Here is a 16,180-nt window from a genome sequence, read left to right on the forward strand (position 1 = left end):
AATGGCATTATTGAAGTGGCAAAATCAGTTTTCTACCATATTGCGCACAAAGAAGACTGATTTTGATGAGTTCAGTTCAGCCGCTCAGTCGTGTCCGACTCTTTGCAATCCCATGAATCGCAGCACGCCAGGCCTCCCTGTCCATCACCAACTCCCGGAGTTCACCCAGACTCATGTCCATCCAGTCGGTGATGCCATCCAGCCATCTCATCTTCTGTCGTCCCCTTCTCCTCCTGCCCCCAATCCCTCCCAGCATCAGAGTCTTTTCCAATGAGTCAACTCTTTGTGTGAGGGGGCCAAACTATTGGAATTTCACCTTTAGCATCAGTCCTTCCTATGAAAAACCAGGACTGATCTCCTTTAGAATGGACTGGTTGGATCTCCTTGCAGTCCAAGGGACCCTCAAGGGTCTTCTCCAACACCACAGTTCAAAAGCATTAATTCTTTGATGCTCAGCTTTCTTCACAGTCCAACTTTCAAATCCATACATGACCACTGGAAAAACCATAGCCTTGAGTAGATGAACCTTTTTTAGCAAAGTAATGTCTCTGCTTTTGAATATGCTATCTAGGTTGGTCATAACTTTCCTTCCAAGGAGTAAGCGTCTTTTAATTTCATGGCTGCAGTCACCATCTGTAGTGATTTAGGAGCCAAAAAAATAAAGTCTGATTCTGTTTCCACTGTTTCCCCATCTCTTTCCCATGAAGTGATGGGACCACATGCCATGATCTTAGTTTTCTGAATGTTGAGCTTTAAGCCAAATTTTTCACTCTCCACTTTCACTTTCATCAAGAGGCTTTTTAGTTCCTCTCCACTTTCTGCCATAAGGGGTGTCATCTGCATATCTGAGGTTATTGATATTTCTCCCAGCAATCTTGATTCCAGCTTGTGCTTCTTCCAGCCCAGCATTTCTCATGATGTACTCTGCATAGAAGTTAAATAAGCAGGGTGACAGTATACAGCCCTGTATTCCTTTTTCTATTTGGAACGAGTCTGTTGTTCCATGTCCAGTTCTAACTGTTGCTTCCTGACCTGCATACAGGTTTCTCAAGAAGCATGTCAGGTGGTCTGGTATTCCCATCTCTTTCAGAATTTTCCACAGTTTATTGTGATCCACAGAGTCAAAAGCTTTGGCATAGTCAATAAGCAGAAATAGATGTTTTTCTGGAACTCTCTTGCTTTTCCCATGATCCAGTGGATGTTGGCAATTTCATCTCTGGTTCCTCTGCCTTTTCTAAAACCAGCTTGAACATCTGGAAGTTCACAGTTCACATATTGCTGAAGCCTGGCTTGGAGAATTTTGGGCATTACTTTACTAGTGTGTGAGATGAGTGCAATTGTGCAATAGTTTGAGCATTCTTTGGCATTGCCTTTCTTTGGGATTGGAATGAAAACTGACCTTTTCCAGTCCCATGGCAACTGCTGAGTTTTCCAAGTTTGCTGGAATATTGAGTGCAGCATTTTCACAGCATCATCTTTCAGGATTTGAAATAGCTCACTGGAAATCCATCACCTCCACTAGCTTTGTTCGTAGTGATGCTTTCTAAGGCCCACTTGATTTCACATTCCAGGATGTCTGGCTCTAGGTGAGTGATCACAGTATCGTGATTATGTGGGTCGTGAAGATCTTTTTTGTACAGTTCTTCTGTGTATTCTTGCCACCTCTTCTTAATATGTTCTGCTTCTGTTAGGTCCATACCATTTCTGTCCTTTATCGAGCCCATCTTTGCATGAAATGTTCCCTTGGTATCTGGAATTTTCTTGAAGAGATCTCTAATCTTTCCCATTCTCTTGTTTTCCTCTATTTCTTTCAATTGATTGCTGAGGAAGGCTTTCTTATCTGTTCTGGCTGTTCTATGGAACTCTGCATTCAAATGGGTATATTGCTCCTTTTCTCCTTTGCTTTTCACTTCTCTTCTTTTCACAGCTATTTGTAAGGCCTTCTCAGACAGCCATTTTGCTTTTCTGCAGTTCTTTTGCTTGGGAATGTGTTGCTCCCTGTCTCCTGTTCAATGTCATGAACCTCTGCTCATAATTCATCAGGCACTCTATGAGATCTCGTCCATTTCTCACTTCCACTGTAATATCATAAGGGATTTGATTTAGGTCATACCTGAATGGTCTACTGGTTTTCCCCACTTTCCTCAATTTAAGTCTGAATTTGGCAATAAGGAGTTCATGATCTGAGCCACAGTCAGCTCCTGGTCTTGTTTTTGCTGACTGTATAGAGCTTCTCCATCTTTGGCTGCAAAGAATATAATCAATCTGATTTCAGTGTTGGCCATCTGGTGATGTCCATGTGTAGTGTCTTCTCTTGTGTTATTGGAAGGGGGTGTTTGCTATGACCAGTGCGTTCTCTTGGCAAAATTCCTTTAGCCTTTGCCTGCTTCATTCCGTATTCCAAGGCCAAATTTGCCTCTTACTCCAGATGTTTCTTAACTTCCTAATTTTTCATTCCAGTGCACTATAATGAAAAGGACATCTTTTTTGTGTATTAGTTCTAAAAGGTCTTGTAGGTCTTCATAGAACTGTTCAGCTTCAGCTCTTCTGCATTACTGGTCAGGGCCTAGACTTGGATTACCGTGATATTGAATGGTTTGCCTTGGACAAGAACAGAGATCATTCTGTCATTTTTGAGATTGCATCCAAGTACTGCATTTCAGATTGTTTTGTTGATTATAATGGCACTCCATTTCTTCAAAGGGATTCACAGTAATAGATATAATGGTCATCTGAGTTAAACTCACCCATTCCAGTCCATTTTAGTTCGCTGATTCCTAGAATGTCGATGTCACTCTTGCCATCTCCTGTTTGACCGCTTGCAATTTGCCTTGATTCATGGACCTGACATTCCAGGTTCCTGTGCAATATTGCTCTTTACAGCATTGGACCTTGCTTCTATCTCAGTCACATCCACAATTGGGTGTTGTTTTTGCTTTGGCTCCATCCCTTCGTTCTTTCTGGAGTTGTTTCTCCACTGATCTCCTATAGCATATTGGGCACCTACCGACCAGTGGAGTTCATCTCTCAGTGTCCTATCTTTTTGCCTTTTCATATTGCTTATGGGGTTCTCAAGGCAAAAATACTGAAGTGGTTTGCCATGCCTTCTCCAGTGGACCACATTTTGTCAGAACTCTCCACCATGACCCATCCCTCTTGGGTGGCCCTACACGGCATGGCTTAGTTTCATTGAGTTAGATAAGTCTGTGGTACATGTCTCTAAGGTATTAAGAATCTATTCCCCTATTTTTTTTCCTTCTAAAAGTTTTATAATTTCAGGTCTTACATTTAAATCTTTGATTCATTTTGAGTTAATTTTTGTGAGTTGTGTATAAGCACTCAGTTTTATTCTTTTGCAGGTGGATATATAGCTTTCTGAACATCATTTATTGATGAGGCTGTCATTTTATATTGAGTGATATTGGCACTCTTCCCTGCTTATATGCCAATACCATGCTTTTTTAATTATTATGGCTTTTAATATAGTTTAAAATCAGGAAGCATGATGCCTCCAACTTTGTTGTTCCTTCTCAAGACTGATTTGGCTATTCAGTGTCTTTTGTAGTTCCATGAAAATTTTAGGATTGTTCTTTCCACTTCTCTGAGAAATGCTTAGGAATTTTTATTAAGGTTGTATTTAATCTGTAGATTGCTTTGAGTGGTGTGGACATTTTAATACTACTGATTCTTCCACTTTGTGAACATGGATTATTTTTCCATTTATTTGTGTCTTCTTCCACTTGTTTCATCACTCCTATAGTTTTAAGGGTTCAGGCTTTTCATTTCCTTTGTCAAATTTATTCCTAAATATTTTATTAGTATAAAAGGGATTGCTTTTTTAATATCTATTTCAGAGAGTTTGCTGTTAGTGTATATAAATGTAACTGATTTCTGTATATCACCTTTGTATCCTGCAACTTTACTAAATTCACTTACTATTTATACTATTTGGAGTGGTTTGTAGGCTTTTCTATGTGTCAGATTATGTCATCTATAAACAGATAGTTTTGCTTCATGATTTCCAATATGGATACTTTTTACTACTTTTCTTTTATTACTTTTATGTAGCTTCCCATAAGTTTATCTATGCTGTATTTCTATTTAAATATATTTTAAGATATTTTTATTTTTCCTATTATTTCTTTGACCCATTGATTGTTCAAAAGCATGTTTAACCTTCATATATTTGTGAATTTTTCAGTTATTTTCCTGATATCAATTTCCACATACCATTGTGTTTGGAAAAGATCCATGGTATGATTAAAATCTTAAACTTGCTAAGACATGTTTTATGACTCATCTTGCAAAACATTTTATTGCATCATTTTCACTGCAGTATTATTAACAATATCCAAGATATGGAAACAACCTGAGTGTTCACTGGAAGATTCATGGATAAAGAAAATAATGCTATAAATGCTGGAAGAGAAGGTGAATAAAAGTGAACCCTCCGACACTATTGGTGGGAATGTAAATTGGTGCAGCCATTGGGGAAAACAGTATGGTGGTTCCTTAAAGACTAAAAATAGAGTTACCGTATGATCCAGAAATCTCACTTCTGGGCATAAATCCAGAAAAGACAAAATCTCTAATTATAAAAGATGCATCCACCCCACTGTTCATAGCCTGGGTACTTTAGCAGACAGCTAATAGAAATGTAGTTATTAAGATGCTGATGTTGAGGGCTCAAAAGGAAGTGAGGACAACATACTTTAGAGAATATCTATACTATCATAACCAGACTGTTGGTAGAAATACATACATTAAAACACTGCTGGTGAGGGGACAGGAATAAATGACAAAAATATGTTATTGGAAACCTGAGGAATGGGCGTTCTCATTATAGAGTGACAGAATGTTTAGCTGAATTGTGTCCTGGAGTTATGTGAAAAGAAGAATTTGTAACCAGTGAAATTGGATATTTAGCTGAGGAGATTTCCAAGTAAAGTGTTGAGGGTGTACACAAAGAAAGTCCAGGCCCAGATGACTTACTTGGTGAATTCTACCAAACATTTAAAGAAGAATTAATACAAATTTTCCACAAACTCCTCAAAACATACAACAAGAGATATTCTTCTCAAATTATTATTGAGACCAGTATTGCTTTGATGGTAAAATCAGACAAAGATATTATAGGAAAAGAAAGCTACACATCAAAAAGTTTGGGTTTTTTTTATTAATTTAACACAAAAATTCCCAAGAAAGTATGAGCAAACCAAATCCAGCAAGATAGAAAAATAATTACATAACAAGAATAAACAAGCTTTATTTCAGAAATGCAAGGTTGATTTGAAACTGAAATCAGTTAATACAACACACCATATAAATAGAATAAAATACAAAAGGAGATAATCATCTCAACAGACACACAAAAGCACTTGAAAAAAAGTCAAACACCCATTTGTGAGCTAAAAAAAAAAAAAAAAAGAACTAGGAATACAAGGAAAATTCCTCAACCTGGTAAATAGCATCTGCCAAAAACAAAACAAAGAAAAGCAAAACCCACAGATAACATTATATTAAATAAAGCCTGTTTTCCCTATAAATTCAGTAACAAAACACAGATATTCCTTCTACTTCTACTCAGCACCATGCTAGAGGTTCTAGTCTGATCAAGTAAGCAAGAAAATGAAATAAAAAACCTGTAAATTGGAAAGAAAGAAGTAAAACTTTTTCTATTTGTAGACGGTATTGACAGAAAATCCAAAGGGCTCCACTAAAGCAAAATTAGAATTAAGTAAGTTCAGTAAAGCTGCATTACTTAACATAATTGAATCAAATCAATTTTAGTTGTATAAAACTGCAGTGAACTGTACTAAAAATAAGAAAATAATTTTATTTACAATAGCGTCAAAAAATAGGATACTTAGGAACAGTTTTTTAAAGATGTACAAAGTTCTGAAAATCAGAAAATGTTATTGAAAGAAATGAAAAAGATCTAAATGAATGGAAATACATATAATGTTTATTGATAGGAAGTATTGATATTGTTAGAATGGCAATGCTCCCTAATACAATCAATGGATTCTATGAATCTCAGAATCACAGGTAGCTGTTTTGTAGATACTGACGAAACTACCCTAAAATGTGTGTGGAAACTCAAGGGATCCATAATACTCAAAGCAATCTGGAGAAGGAACAAAGTTGAAGGACTCATTCTTCTACATTTCTAAACTTACTACAAAATAAAGGAATTAAGACACTGTAACTGACTTAAGGTGGGCATATGTATCAGTGGAACAGACTGAGTCCAGAAAAACACCCTCATGTTGATGGCCAACTGATTTTCAACAAGGATGCCAAAACAATAGGGAAAAATATCTTCAATAAATAGTGCTGGAACCACTAAGAAATTCCTATGTACAAGAAAAAGTTGGACTTCTACCTCACAGTATACACCAAATTTAACTCTAAAGAGATGAAAGATCCAAATGTAAGAGCTAAAACACTATTAGAAAAACCAGAGGAGTAAATCAGTCTGATTTTGGATTAGAAAGTGATCTCTTAAATATGACAGCTATAGTACAAGCAAATGATAACAAAAATTTTGTACTACACCAAAATTATAAACGTTTGTGCTTAGTGGACATCATCAAGAAAGTTAAAGACAACCTAAAAAATGGGAGAAAATATTTGCAAATCTTATGTTTCACAATGGGATTTAAAAACTGTCACAGTTCAACAATAAAAATACAAGTATTCAATAGCATAAGCAAAAAATGCATAAGAATTTGAAGAGAGAGTTCTCCAAAGAAGATATACAAGTGGCCAATAACACATGAAAAGTTGCTCATGAACATTAGTTCAGGTTCAGTTCAGTTCAGTCACTAAGTCGTGTCCCACTCTTTGCGATCCCATGAATCGCAGCATGCCAGGCCTCCCTGTCCATCACCAACTCCCAGAGTTCACTCAAACTCAACGTCCATCAAGTCAGTGTTGCCATCCAGCCATCTCATCCTCTGTCGTCCCCTTCTCCTCCTGCCTTCAATCCCTCCCAGCATCAGAGTCTTTTCCAATGAGTCAGCACTTCTCATGAGGTGGCCAAAGTACTGGAGTTTCAGCTTTAGCATCATTTCTTCCAAACATTAGTTAGGATAATGCAAATCAAGACCACAATGAGATACAACTTCACACCCATTATAAAGGCTATAATCAAAAAGACAGACAATAAAAGTGCTGACAAGAATGTGGAGAAATGAGAATGCTCATATTTTGCTAACACGAATGTAAAATAAACTAGCCACTCTGGAAAATATCCTATAGACACCTTCAAATTTAAACATACAGCTACTACGTGACCCAATTAAACTTAAAAAAAAAAAAAAAGAAGAAGAAGAAAGAAAAAAAGAAAGAATATAGCTCTTCAATTTGCATTTTCCCCTTTTCCTAGGATCCTTTCTTCACTTCTCTTTACATCAACTCTCATTTCATAGCCTGATTATTTAGACTACAACCTATTATTTAAAACTCACTTTTGTTTTCAGTAATAAATATTTTTCCAAAATACCTCTTTCTCTCACTACAACTGATAGTCATGTCTTACATTAATGTTGTGATGTCTTGTTTTTTTTTTTTTAATGTATCAATACCTGAGAGTAAAACATATATTTGCCCCAAAACAAAGTAAGTAAATTCTTCAACACTTTTAATGTGTTTATCATCACTATTAGAATCATCTTTTTAAACTTTGAGCTGGAAGCATGGGTTTGTAAATTTATTTCATAAATTTAATCCTGATGCAAGCTGAAGAAAATACAGAGAATAATTAGAACTTAATAAGGGCCAATTAGAAAATTTTGACTCCATATATATTTGTTCTGTTTGTTAGAATCACGGCACTAGAGATAGCACCCCAAACCTCATTTTTAAATAGTTTATCTGGTATTTATGCAGGATAAAATGTTTTCATGTCCACCATAACATATCCCTCAACAGTGGAGGGGAAATGTTTATCCAGTCACTGTCAAATGATTCTGAGCCTAAAGATTTAATTCTATTTAAATAAAGTAGATCAAGGCCACATAGGAATGTGTATAACAATTTACACTCAGTTCATTACTCTTGTATTAACTGGGGACTTCTTGTAGTCCTGAGGTTCCTTTTTTTTTCCTTGAGAGATAGACTCTGTAAATAAAACCATAAATATTTCAATTGAGAACACTTTAAAAATAAAATATGGATGATGTTCACTCACCATTTAATTTAATGCTTACCATTAAATGAAGAAAAACTAAACCTGAATTGAGGTTGATTCCTGTCTCTAACTATGTTAATATTTCTGTAATGTTAGATTTTGAAGACAAAAGGAGAAATCTTTCCAATCTTGAGTATTTATATAATCTAGATTATGGCCTTTTGTAATATACAACCCAGGACACATTGGATGCAAACACCAGGGTCAACAGCCAACTGTCCACCTGGATTGGAATATTTGACTCAGGTACAATAATATGTTTCTTAATTTAGTTGATGGAAAATAATATGGAGTTATATAGTTTCAAAATATCATTTGTTACTGGAAAATATTTTTACTATAGATTAAAATACTACACTTGTAACTTCAAAACTTTTGCATTTTATTTAATTTTAGTTTCTGATTGAGGCAGTAAACATAATTTAAATACAGTCATTTCTTTGGAGAAAGAAATGGTAACCTACTCCAGTATTCCTGCCTAGAAAATCCCATGGACAGAGGGTCCTGTCAGGCTACAGTTCATGGGGTTGCAAAGAGTTGAACATGACTGAGGGACTGAGCACATCCCTTAGCATCCATGGGGGATTGGTTTCAGGACCAGCCTGGCAGATACCAAAACCAGAGGGTTCTCAAGTCCCAGAGCCCACCCTCTGTGGTGGTGTGGTGTCCACAGATACAACCAACTGTAGATCATAAACAGGGCATGGTCAGAGATTAGCTGAATCTGTGGATATAGAACCAAGAACTGTATGCTGACTATATAGTTACTCAAAAGAATCTGCTTATAAGCAGACCCTAATAGTTCAGACAATGTCTCTTAAGGCCCAACTATGGTAAAACATTGTTTTTTATAAATTTATCATCTGGTAAACTTATTTACAAATAAATACCTACTTTTTAAAACAGGAACCTGGATTTTGAGAATGTAAGTAAAAATGACTTAAGGACTCTTCAGTTCATCTAATGCTTAGATAGTAGAAGCCTGGTTTACAAATGTAAAATATGAACACTAATATTAGAAAAATATCTATTCTCCACCAAGTTTAATGATACAGAATTACTATCTTTGTGACATCAATTCTGATTTAATTTCCTGTAGTGCTGTCTCTGAATAATAAACCTTGGCATTTCACATTACTAATTACTAGCTACATCTTATTTTTTAACTCTTTAAAAGTGAAACAGTATGCATGTTCCTTCTTAAAAAGGTTACTTACATTTTTAGTTCTTAATTGTAAATTTGTTGCAAACACTAATATAAATCTAATGTCATTTTTTAATATGGGCAAAAACTACAATAAACTTTTTACTTTAAATTACAATACAGATATTTCTCTCTGAATTTCAAAAATATATTGAATAAAATTATTTAAAATTTTTTGTGAACAATAATGTTGAGACATTAACAATAGAGCAAAGAGAATACACTTTATAGATTATCTGATAATATTTTGTCATTTCCTTTTTCTATGGTAAAAAAAATATTAAAACCACACTTAGACTCATATAAAGGTATGATATTTGACAGAAAAAAAAATTAGAACTGCTGATAATAAATCAATTACTTTAAATATCCTAAATGTAAGTATGAATGTACATAAGTATTGTTATGTGCTTTAAATTTAGTTTGATTACTCCAGTCCACATATATTTATTTTCTACTGTAATAGATAAATCACTTATTCGTGTGTCAACGTTTTGATCTTCTGGAAGGTATGTACCAAGTGCATTGATATATTAATTCTTAAATATGTAATTTGTTTTGCTGTAGATCAACCGATACCTATAAATTAAAGGTCTTCTTTTGTCTGAGGAAAACTAAACCTTGAAATATACGGAGATTGTATAGAAGATCTTGAGATGATACAAACATGAATATGATCATAGTCTTCTCATGGGAAGGGAGGCAGAAAGATATTGGCTCCAGATTATAACTGAAAATTCTAGTCTGCATTAGTCTTACAAAAAGCGGGTCCATTTCCTGAAAGCATTCACCCATCCTGAATTCCTTAAGATAGGTATTTGAGAGAAGCAATGATTTCAAATTCTTCAGGAGTTCTGAAAAGAAACAGGATGCAAGTAAAGTAATGGGGAGTCCAATCCACTCCTTAGTCTGAGAAATTAAACCGTCCTTTAGAATTCAGCTGTTAACCTTTATCTCAACTTAGTACCAAGATACATTGCTAAGTATAAAAAGCAGTTACACAGTAGTGCATATTGTAGTTTGTGAGTGTGTGTGTGTGTGTGTGTGTGTGTGTATAAAATACATTTAGTCTTTGCATATGTTTAAGATTTCTCTAGGAGAATGCATATGAAATTGGAGAAAGGAGAAGGAATAGAATAAGCCTAGAAGGAAGAATTATTTTAAATGTTATGTTCTTTGCATTTTAAAATTTGTGCCATGCATATGTAATTTCTAATCATAAAAGGAAATGAAATTTAAAAGGAAGTCAGAAGTTTTTTTTCATAAATTTTGAGTCATAGTCTATCTGTAAATATTAAATCAAAATGAATACATTCCAAATATGTTGGTACAATATGAAGACATAATTATGTTCATTTTTTATGAATTATGTTCATTTTTTAACAATTAGTGGGGAAATACTGTAACTAACAGTTTCAAATGTCAATATTAAAACAAAATGTTAAATGTATATTAGAGCAACATATATTCATTATACATATATTCACTAAAGAACATTTAAAATTAAGAAAAGCAGAAGATAACCATCTATGCAAAACTACTGATAAAGCTATTCTGAAGCCTTTTAAAAAATATTCCTTTGATGAGGCTTTTTGAAATCACTTTTACTCATTGTCCATGAAATAAAAGATATTGAATATAGTTCCCTGTGCTGTACAGGAATATCTTATTTTCCTGTTCTATGTATAGTAGTATAAATGTGTTAATTCCAAACTCCTAGTTTATCTCTCCCCACGTCCCTGCCCTGCTTTCGATTTAGGTAACCATAATTTCATTTTCTATGTCTTTGAATCTAGTTTTGTTTTGAAAATAAGTTCATTTGTATCATTTTTTAGATTTCACATATTCAGATATCCTATAAAGTGATATCATGTATTATTTGTGTTTATCTGAATAACTTCACTTAATATGATTATGTCTATCCATGTTACTGCAAATGGCATTTTATGGCTGAGTAGGATTTCTGTTGTATATACACAACACATCATCTTCATTCTGTCATCTACTGATATACATTTAGGTTTGCTTCCATGTTTTGGCTATTGTAAATAGTGCTGCTATGAACACCAAGGTTCATGTATCTTTTCAAATAGAGTTTTCTCCAAATATATGTCCAGGAGTGGCATTGCAGGATGATATGGTGCTAGTTTTAGTTTTTTAAGGTGCTCTTAAAGTGGCTCTACCAATTTACATTTCCACCAACAATTTAGGAAGGGTCCCTTTTTTCCATACCCTCTCCATTTGTCATTGTAGACTTTCTAATGATGGCTACTCTGACTAGTGTGAGATGATACTTCATTGTGGTTTTGATTTACATCTCTCTAATAATTAGTGATGCTGAGTTCTCTACAGATATATGCCCAGGAGTGGAACTGCAAGATCATATAGTAACTCTATTTTTAGCTTTGTAAGGAACCAACATAATGTCTCCATAGTGGCTCTACCAATTTACACCCTGACCAATAGTGTAAGAGGGTTTCTCTTTTCCACACCTTTTCCAGGATTTATCATTTGTAGATGTTTGAATGCTTGCCATTCTGACAGGTGTGAGATGACACCTCATTGTAGTTCTGTTTGCATTTCTCTAATAATTAGTGATATTGAACATCTTTTCATATGTCTATTAGCTATCTGTATGTCTCTTTCAGAGAAATGATTATTTAGATCTTCACCCCCTTTTTTAACTGAGTTGTGTTCTTTTTGACATTTAGCTGTATAAGCCGTTCATATATTTTGGAAATTTAATCCCTTGTCAGTAGCATCCTTTGCAAATATTTTCTCCCAGTCCTTAGGTTGTCTTTCCATTTTGCTTATGGTTTCCTTAGCTGTGAAGAAGGCAGATCCAAAAAATTCTTGCTACAATTTATGTCAAAGAGGGTTCGGCCTATGTTTTCCTCTAGGAGTTTTATAGTATCCAATCTTACATTTAGGTCTTTAATCTATTTTGAGTTTATTTTTGTATATGGTGTTAGAGAATATTTTAATTTCATTCCTTTACATATAGCTGTTCAGTTTTATCAATGTCATTTATTGAAAATACTGTCTTTTTTTCCACTGTATATTCTTACCTTCTTTGTTATAGATTAACTGTCAGTTTATTTCTGGGCTTTCCGTCCTGTTGCATTGATGTATGTGTCTGTTTTTGTGCTACACTGCTTTGAACACAATAGCTTTGCAGTATAGTTTGAAATCAGGGAGTTTGATTCCTCCAACTCCATTCTTCTTTCTCAAAATTGTTTTAGTTATTCTAGGTAATTTTTGTTTTCATACAAATTTTGAGATTTTATTTTTGTTCTAGTTTTGTGGAAAAATAAATGCCTTTGGTATTTGATAGGGATTGCACTGAATTTGTAGTATAGTCATTTTAACAATATTGATTCTTCCAATACAAAACCACTGTATATATTTCCGTCTGTTTGTGTCATCTTCATTCCCTTCATCAGCATCCTAGTTTTCAGACTACAGTTTTTTTGTCTCCTTAGGTAGGTACATGCCTAGGTATTTTATTCTTTCTGATGCTACAATAAATGGGATAATTTCCTTAAATTCTCTGTCTGATCTTCTGTTGTTAGTATACAGAAATGCAAAAGATGTCTGTAAATAAATTTTGTATTCTGCAACTTCAACAAATTCATTGTGAGCTCTAATAATTTTCTGGTAGCTTTCTTAGAATTTTCCCTATGTTTTCTCATCATGTTTTCAGCAAACAGTGATAGTTTTACTTCTTCTTTTCCAGTTTGGATTCCTTTTATTTCTTATTCTTCTGTGGTTGTCATAGCTAGGACCTCATAAATATGTTGAATGAAAGTTATGAGAGTGCATTCTTGTCTTGTTCCTAATCTTAGAGGAAATGTTTTCACCTCTTCACCATTGATTACGGTGGTAGCTGTGGATTTGTCACATATGGCATTTATCCCGGATACTGAAAGGTTGTTGTTGAACAAAAAAAGATGACGGGATTCTTGGTCCCTGGAGGAGAAGAATTCCATCTGGGGCCAGAGATGAGGCTTGATCGCTCAGAGCTTTTGTGTAATAAAAGTTTTATTTTAAAAAAGTTTTATTAAAAGTAATAAAGTTTCATTAAAGTATAAAGGAAATAGAGAAAGCTTCTGACATAAGCATCAGAAGGGGGCAGAAAGAGTACCCCACAGCTAGTCTTTAGCTGGATGTTATATAGTCACTAGCAGTCTGTAATGAAAGAAAAGAATGTCTTAAAACACAGAATGGCATCAGGCTCTTCACACATAAGATGCATTTTGGGATAATCTTGGCACAAAATGATTTATCCTGGGCAATAAAATGATTATCCTGAATCTTGAAGAAGGACAGATCACCATACAAATAGCTTCATTTACATAGATTAGGGGGACAATATCTGAGTATAACGTTCTGGTTTGTCAAGTAGGCTCTGAGCCAAGAGGCGGAACCGACTTGAAGACAGAGTTTGGGGTAAATGCATAGTACATCAGCATCAGTTCAGTTCAGTTCAGTCGCTCAGTCGTGTCCAACTCTTTGCGACCCCATGAATCGCAGCATGCCAGGCCTCCCTGTCCATCACCTACTCCCGGAGTTCACTCAGACTCACGTGCATCGAGTCAGTGATGCCATCCAGCCATCTCATCCTCTGTCATACCCTTCTCCTCCTGCCCCCAATCCCTCCCAGCATCAGAGTCTTTTCCAATGAGTCAACTCTTCGCATGAGGGGGCCAAAGTACTGGAGTTTCAGCTTTAGCACCACTCCTTCCAAAGAAATCCCAGAGCTGATCTTCAGAATGGACTGGTTGGATCTCCTTGCAGTCCAAGGGACTCTCAAGAGTCTTCTCCAACATCACAGTTCAAAAGCATCAATTCTTCAGCACTCAGCCTTCTTCACAGTCCAACTCTCACATCCATACATGACCACTGGAAAAACCATAGCCTTGACTAGACAGACCTTTGTTGGCAAAGTAATGTCTCTGCTTTAGCAGAGCTATCCCACTTTGAAGGTCAGGAAGGGTGGCAGTGAGGAGATACCCCTCATACAAGGTAAGGCGCAGTGGCTGCGCTTTGCTGGAGCAGCTGTGAAGAGATACCCCATGCCCAAGGTAAGAGAAATCTAAGTAAGATGGTAGGTGTTGCAAGAGGGCATCAGATGGTAGACACACTGAAACCATACTCACAGAAAACTAGTCAATCTAATCACACTAGGACCATAGCATTGTCTAACTGAATGAAACTAAGCCATGGCCGTGGGGCAACCCAAGATGGGCGGGTCAGGGTGGAGAGATCTGACATAATGTGGTCCACTGGAGAAGAGAATGGCAAACCACTTCAGTATTCTTGCCTTGAGAACCCCATGAATAGTATGAAATGGCAAAATGATAGGATACTGAAAGAGGAACTCCCCAGGTCAGTAGGTGCCCAACGTGCTAGTGGAGATCAGTGGAGAAATAACTCCAGAAAGAATGAAGGGATGGAGACAAAGCAAAAACAATACCCAGCTGTGGATGAAACTGGTGATAGAAGCAAGGTCCGATGCTGTAAAGAGCAATATTGCATAGGAACCTGGAATGTCAGGTCCATGAATCAAGGCAAATTGGAAGTGGTCAAACAAGACATGGCAAGAGTGAATGTCAACATTCTAAGAATCAGTGAACTAAAATGGACTGGAAAGGGTGAATTTAACTCAGATGACCATTATATCTACTACTGTGGGCAGGAATCCCTCAGAAGAAATGGAGTAGCCATCATGATCAACAAAAGAGTCTGAAATGCAGTACTTGGATGCAATCTCAAAAACGACAGAATGATCTCTGTTCGTTTTGAAGGCAAACCACTCAATATCACAGTAATCCAAGTCTATGCCCCAACCAGTAATGCTGAAGAAGCTGAAGTTGAATGGTTGTATGAAGACCTACAAGACCTTTTAGAACTAACACCCAAAAAAGATGTCCTTTAATTATAGTGGACTGGAATGCAAAAGTAGGAAGTCAAGAAACACCTGGAGTAACAGGAAAACTTGGCCTTGGAATATGGAATGAAGCAGGGCAAAGACTAATAGAGTTTTGCCAAGAAAATGCACTCGTCATAGCGAACAACCCTCTTCCAATAACACAAGAGAAGACTCTACACATGGACATCACCAGATGGTCAACACTGAAATCAGATTGATTATATGCTTTGCAGCCAAAGATGTAGAAGCTTTATACAGTCAAGAAAAACAAGACCAGGAGCTGACTGTGGCTCAGATCATGAACTCCTTATTACCAAATTCAGACTTAAATTGAAGAAAGTGGGGAAAACCACTAGACCATTCAGGTATGACCTAAATCAAATCCCTTATATTATACAGTGGAAGTGAGGAATAGATTTAAGGGACTAGATCTGATAGATAGAGTGCCTGATGAACTATGGATGGAGGTTCATGACATTGTACAGGAGACAGGGATCAAGACCATCCCCATGGAAAAGAAATGCAAAAAATCAAAATGGCTGTCTTGGGAGGCCTTACAAATAGCTGTGAAAAGAAGAGAAGTGAAAAGCAAAGGAGAAAAGGAAAGATATAAATATCTGAATGCAGAGTTCCAAAGAATAGCAAGAAGAGATAAGAAAGCCTTCCTCAGTGATCAATGCAAATAAAAAGAGGAAAACAACAGAATGGGAAAGACTAGAGATCTCTTCAGGAAAATTAGAGATACCAAGGGAACATTTCATGCCAAGATGGGCTTGATAAAGGACAGAAATGGTAGGGACCTAACAGAAGCAGACGATATTAAGAAGAGGTGGCAAGAACACACAGAACT

The 16,180-nt window shown here is 35.9% G+C and overlaps 1 protein-coding gene across 5 annotated transcripts in view; it reads left to right on the forward strand.

Annotated features, from left to right (window-relative positions):
* The window catches only part of PLSCR1 (phospholipid scramblase 1), a 70,913-nt gene that overhangs the window by 24,495 nt on the left and 30,238 nt on the right, over nucleotides 1-16,180 (forward strand). For 4 of the 5 annotated variants that reach the window (XM_024990963.2, XM_059885825.1, XM_024991283.2 and 1 more), the window contains 2 exons: nucleotides 8,291-8,440; nucleotides 9,865-9,907. In XM_024990963.2, coding sequence (XP_024846731.1) covers nucleotides 8,348-8,440; nucleotides 9,865-9,907 — 136 coding nt within the window. In that variant the 5' untranslated portion in view covers nucleotides 8,291-8,347. Of the gene's footprint in view, nucleotides 1-4,208; nucleotides 4,432-8,290; nucleotides 8,441-9,864; nucleotides 9,908-16,180 lie in introns of those variants that run through there. The other variant, XM_059885584.1, reaches the window with a different exon arrangement.

The sequence above is a fragment of the Bos taurus genome, chromosome 1, assembly GCF_002263795.3.
Source record: "Bos taurus isolate L1 Dominette 01449 registration number 42190680 breed Hereford chromosome 1, ARS-UCD2.0, whole genome shotgun sequence".
NCBI classification, from domain to species: Eukaryota; Metazoa; Chordata; class Mammalia; order Artiodactyla; family Bovidae; genus Bos; species Bos taurus.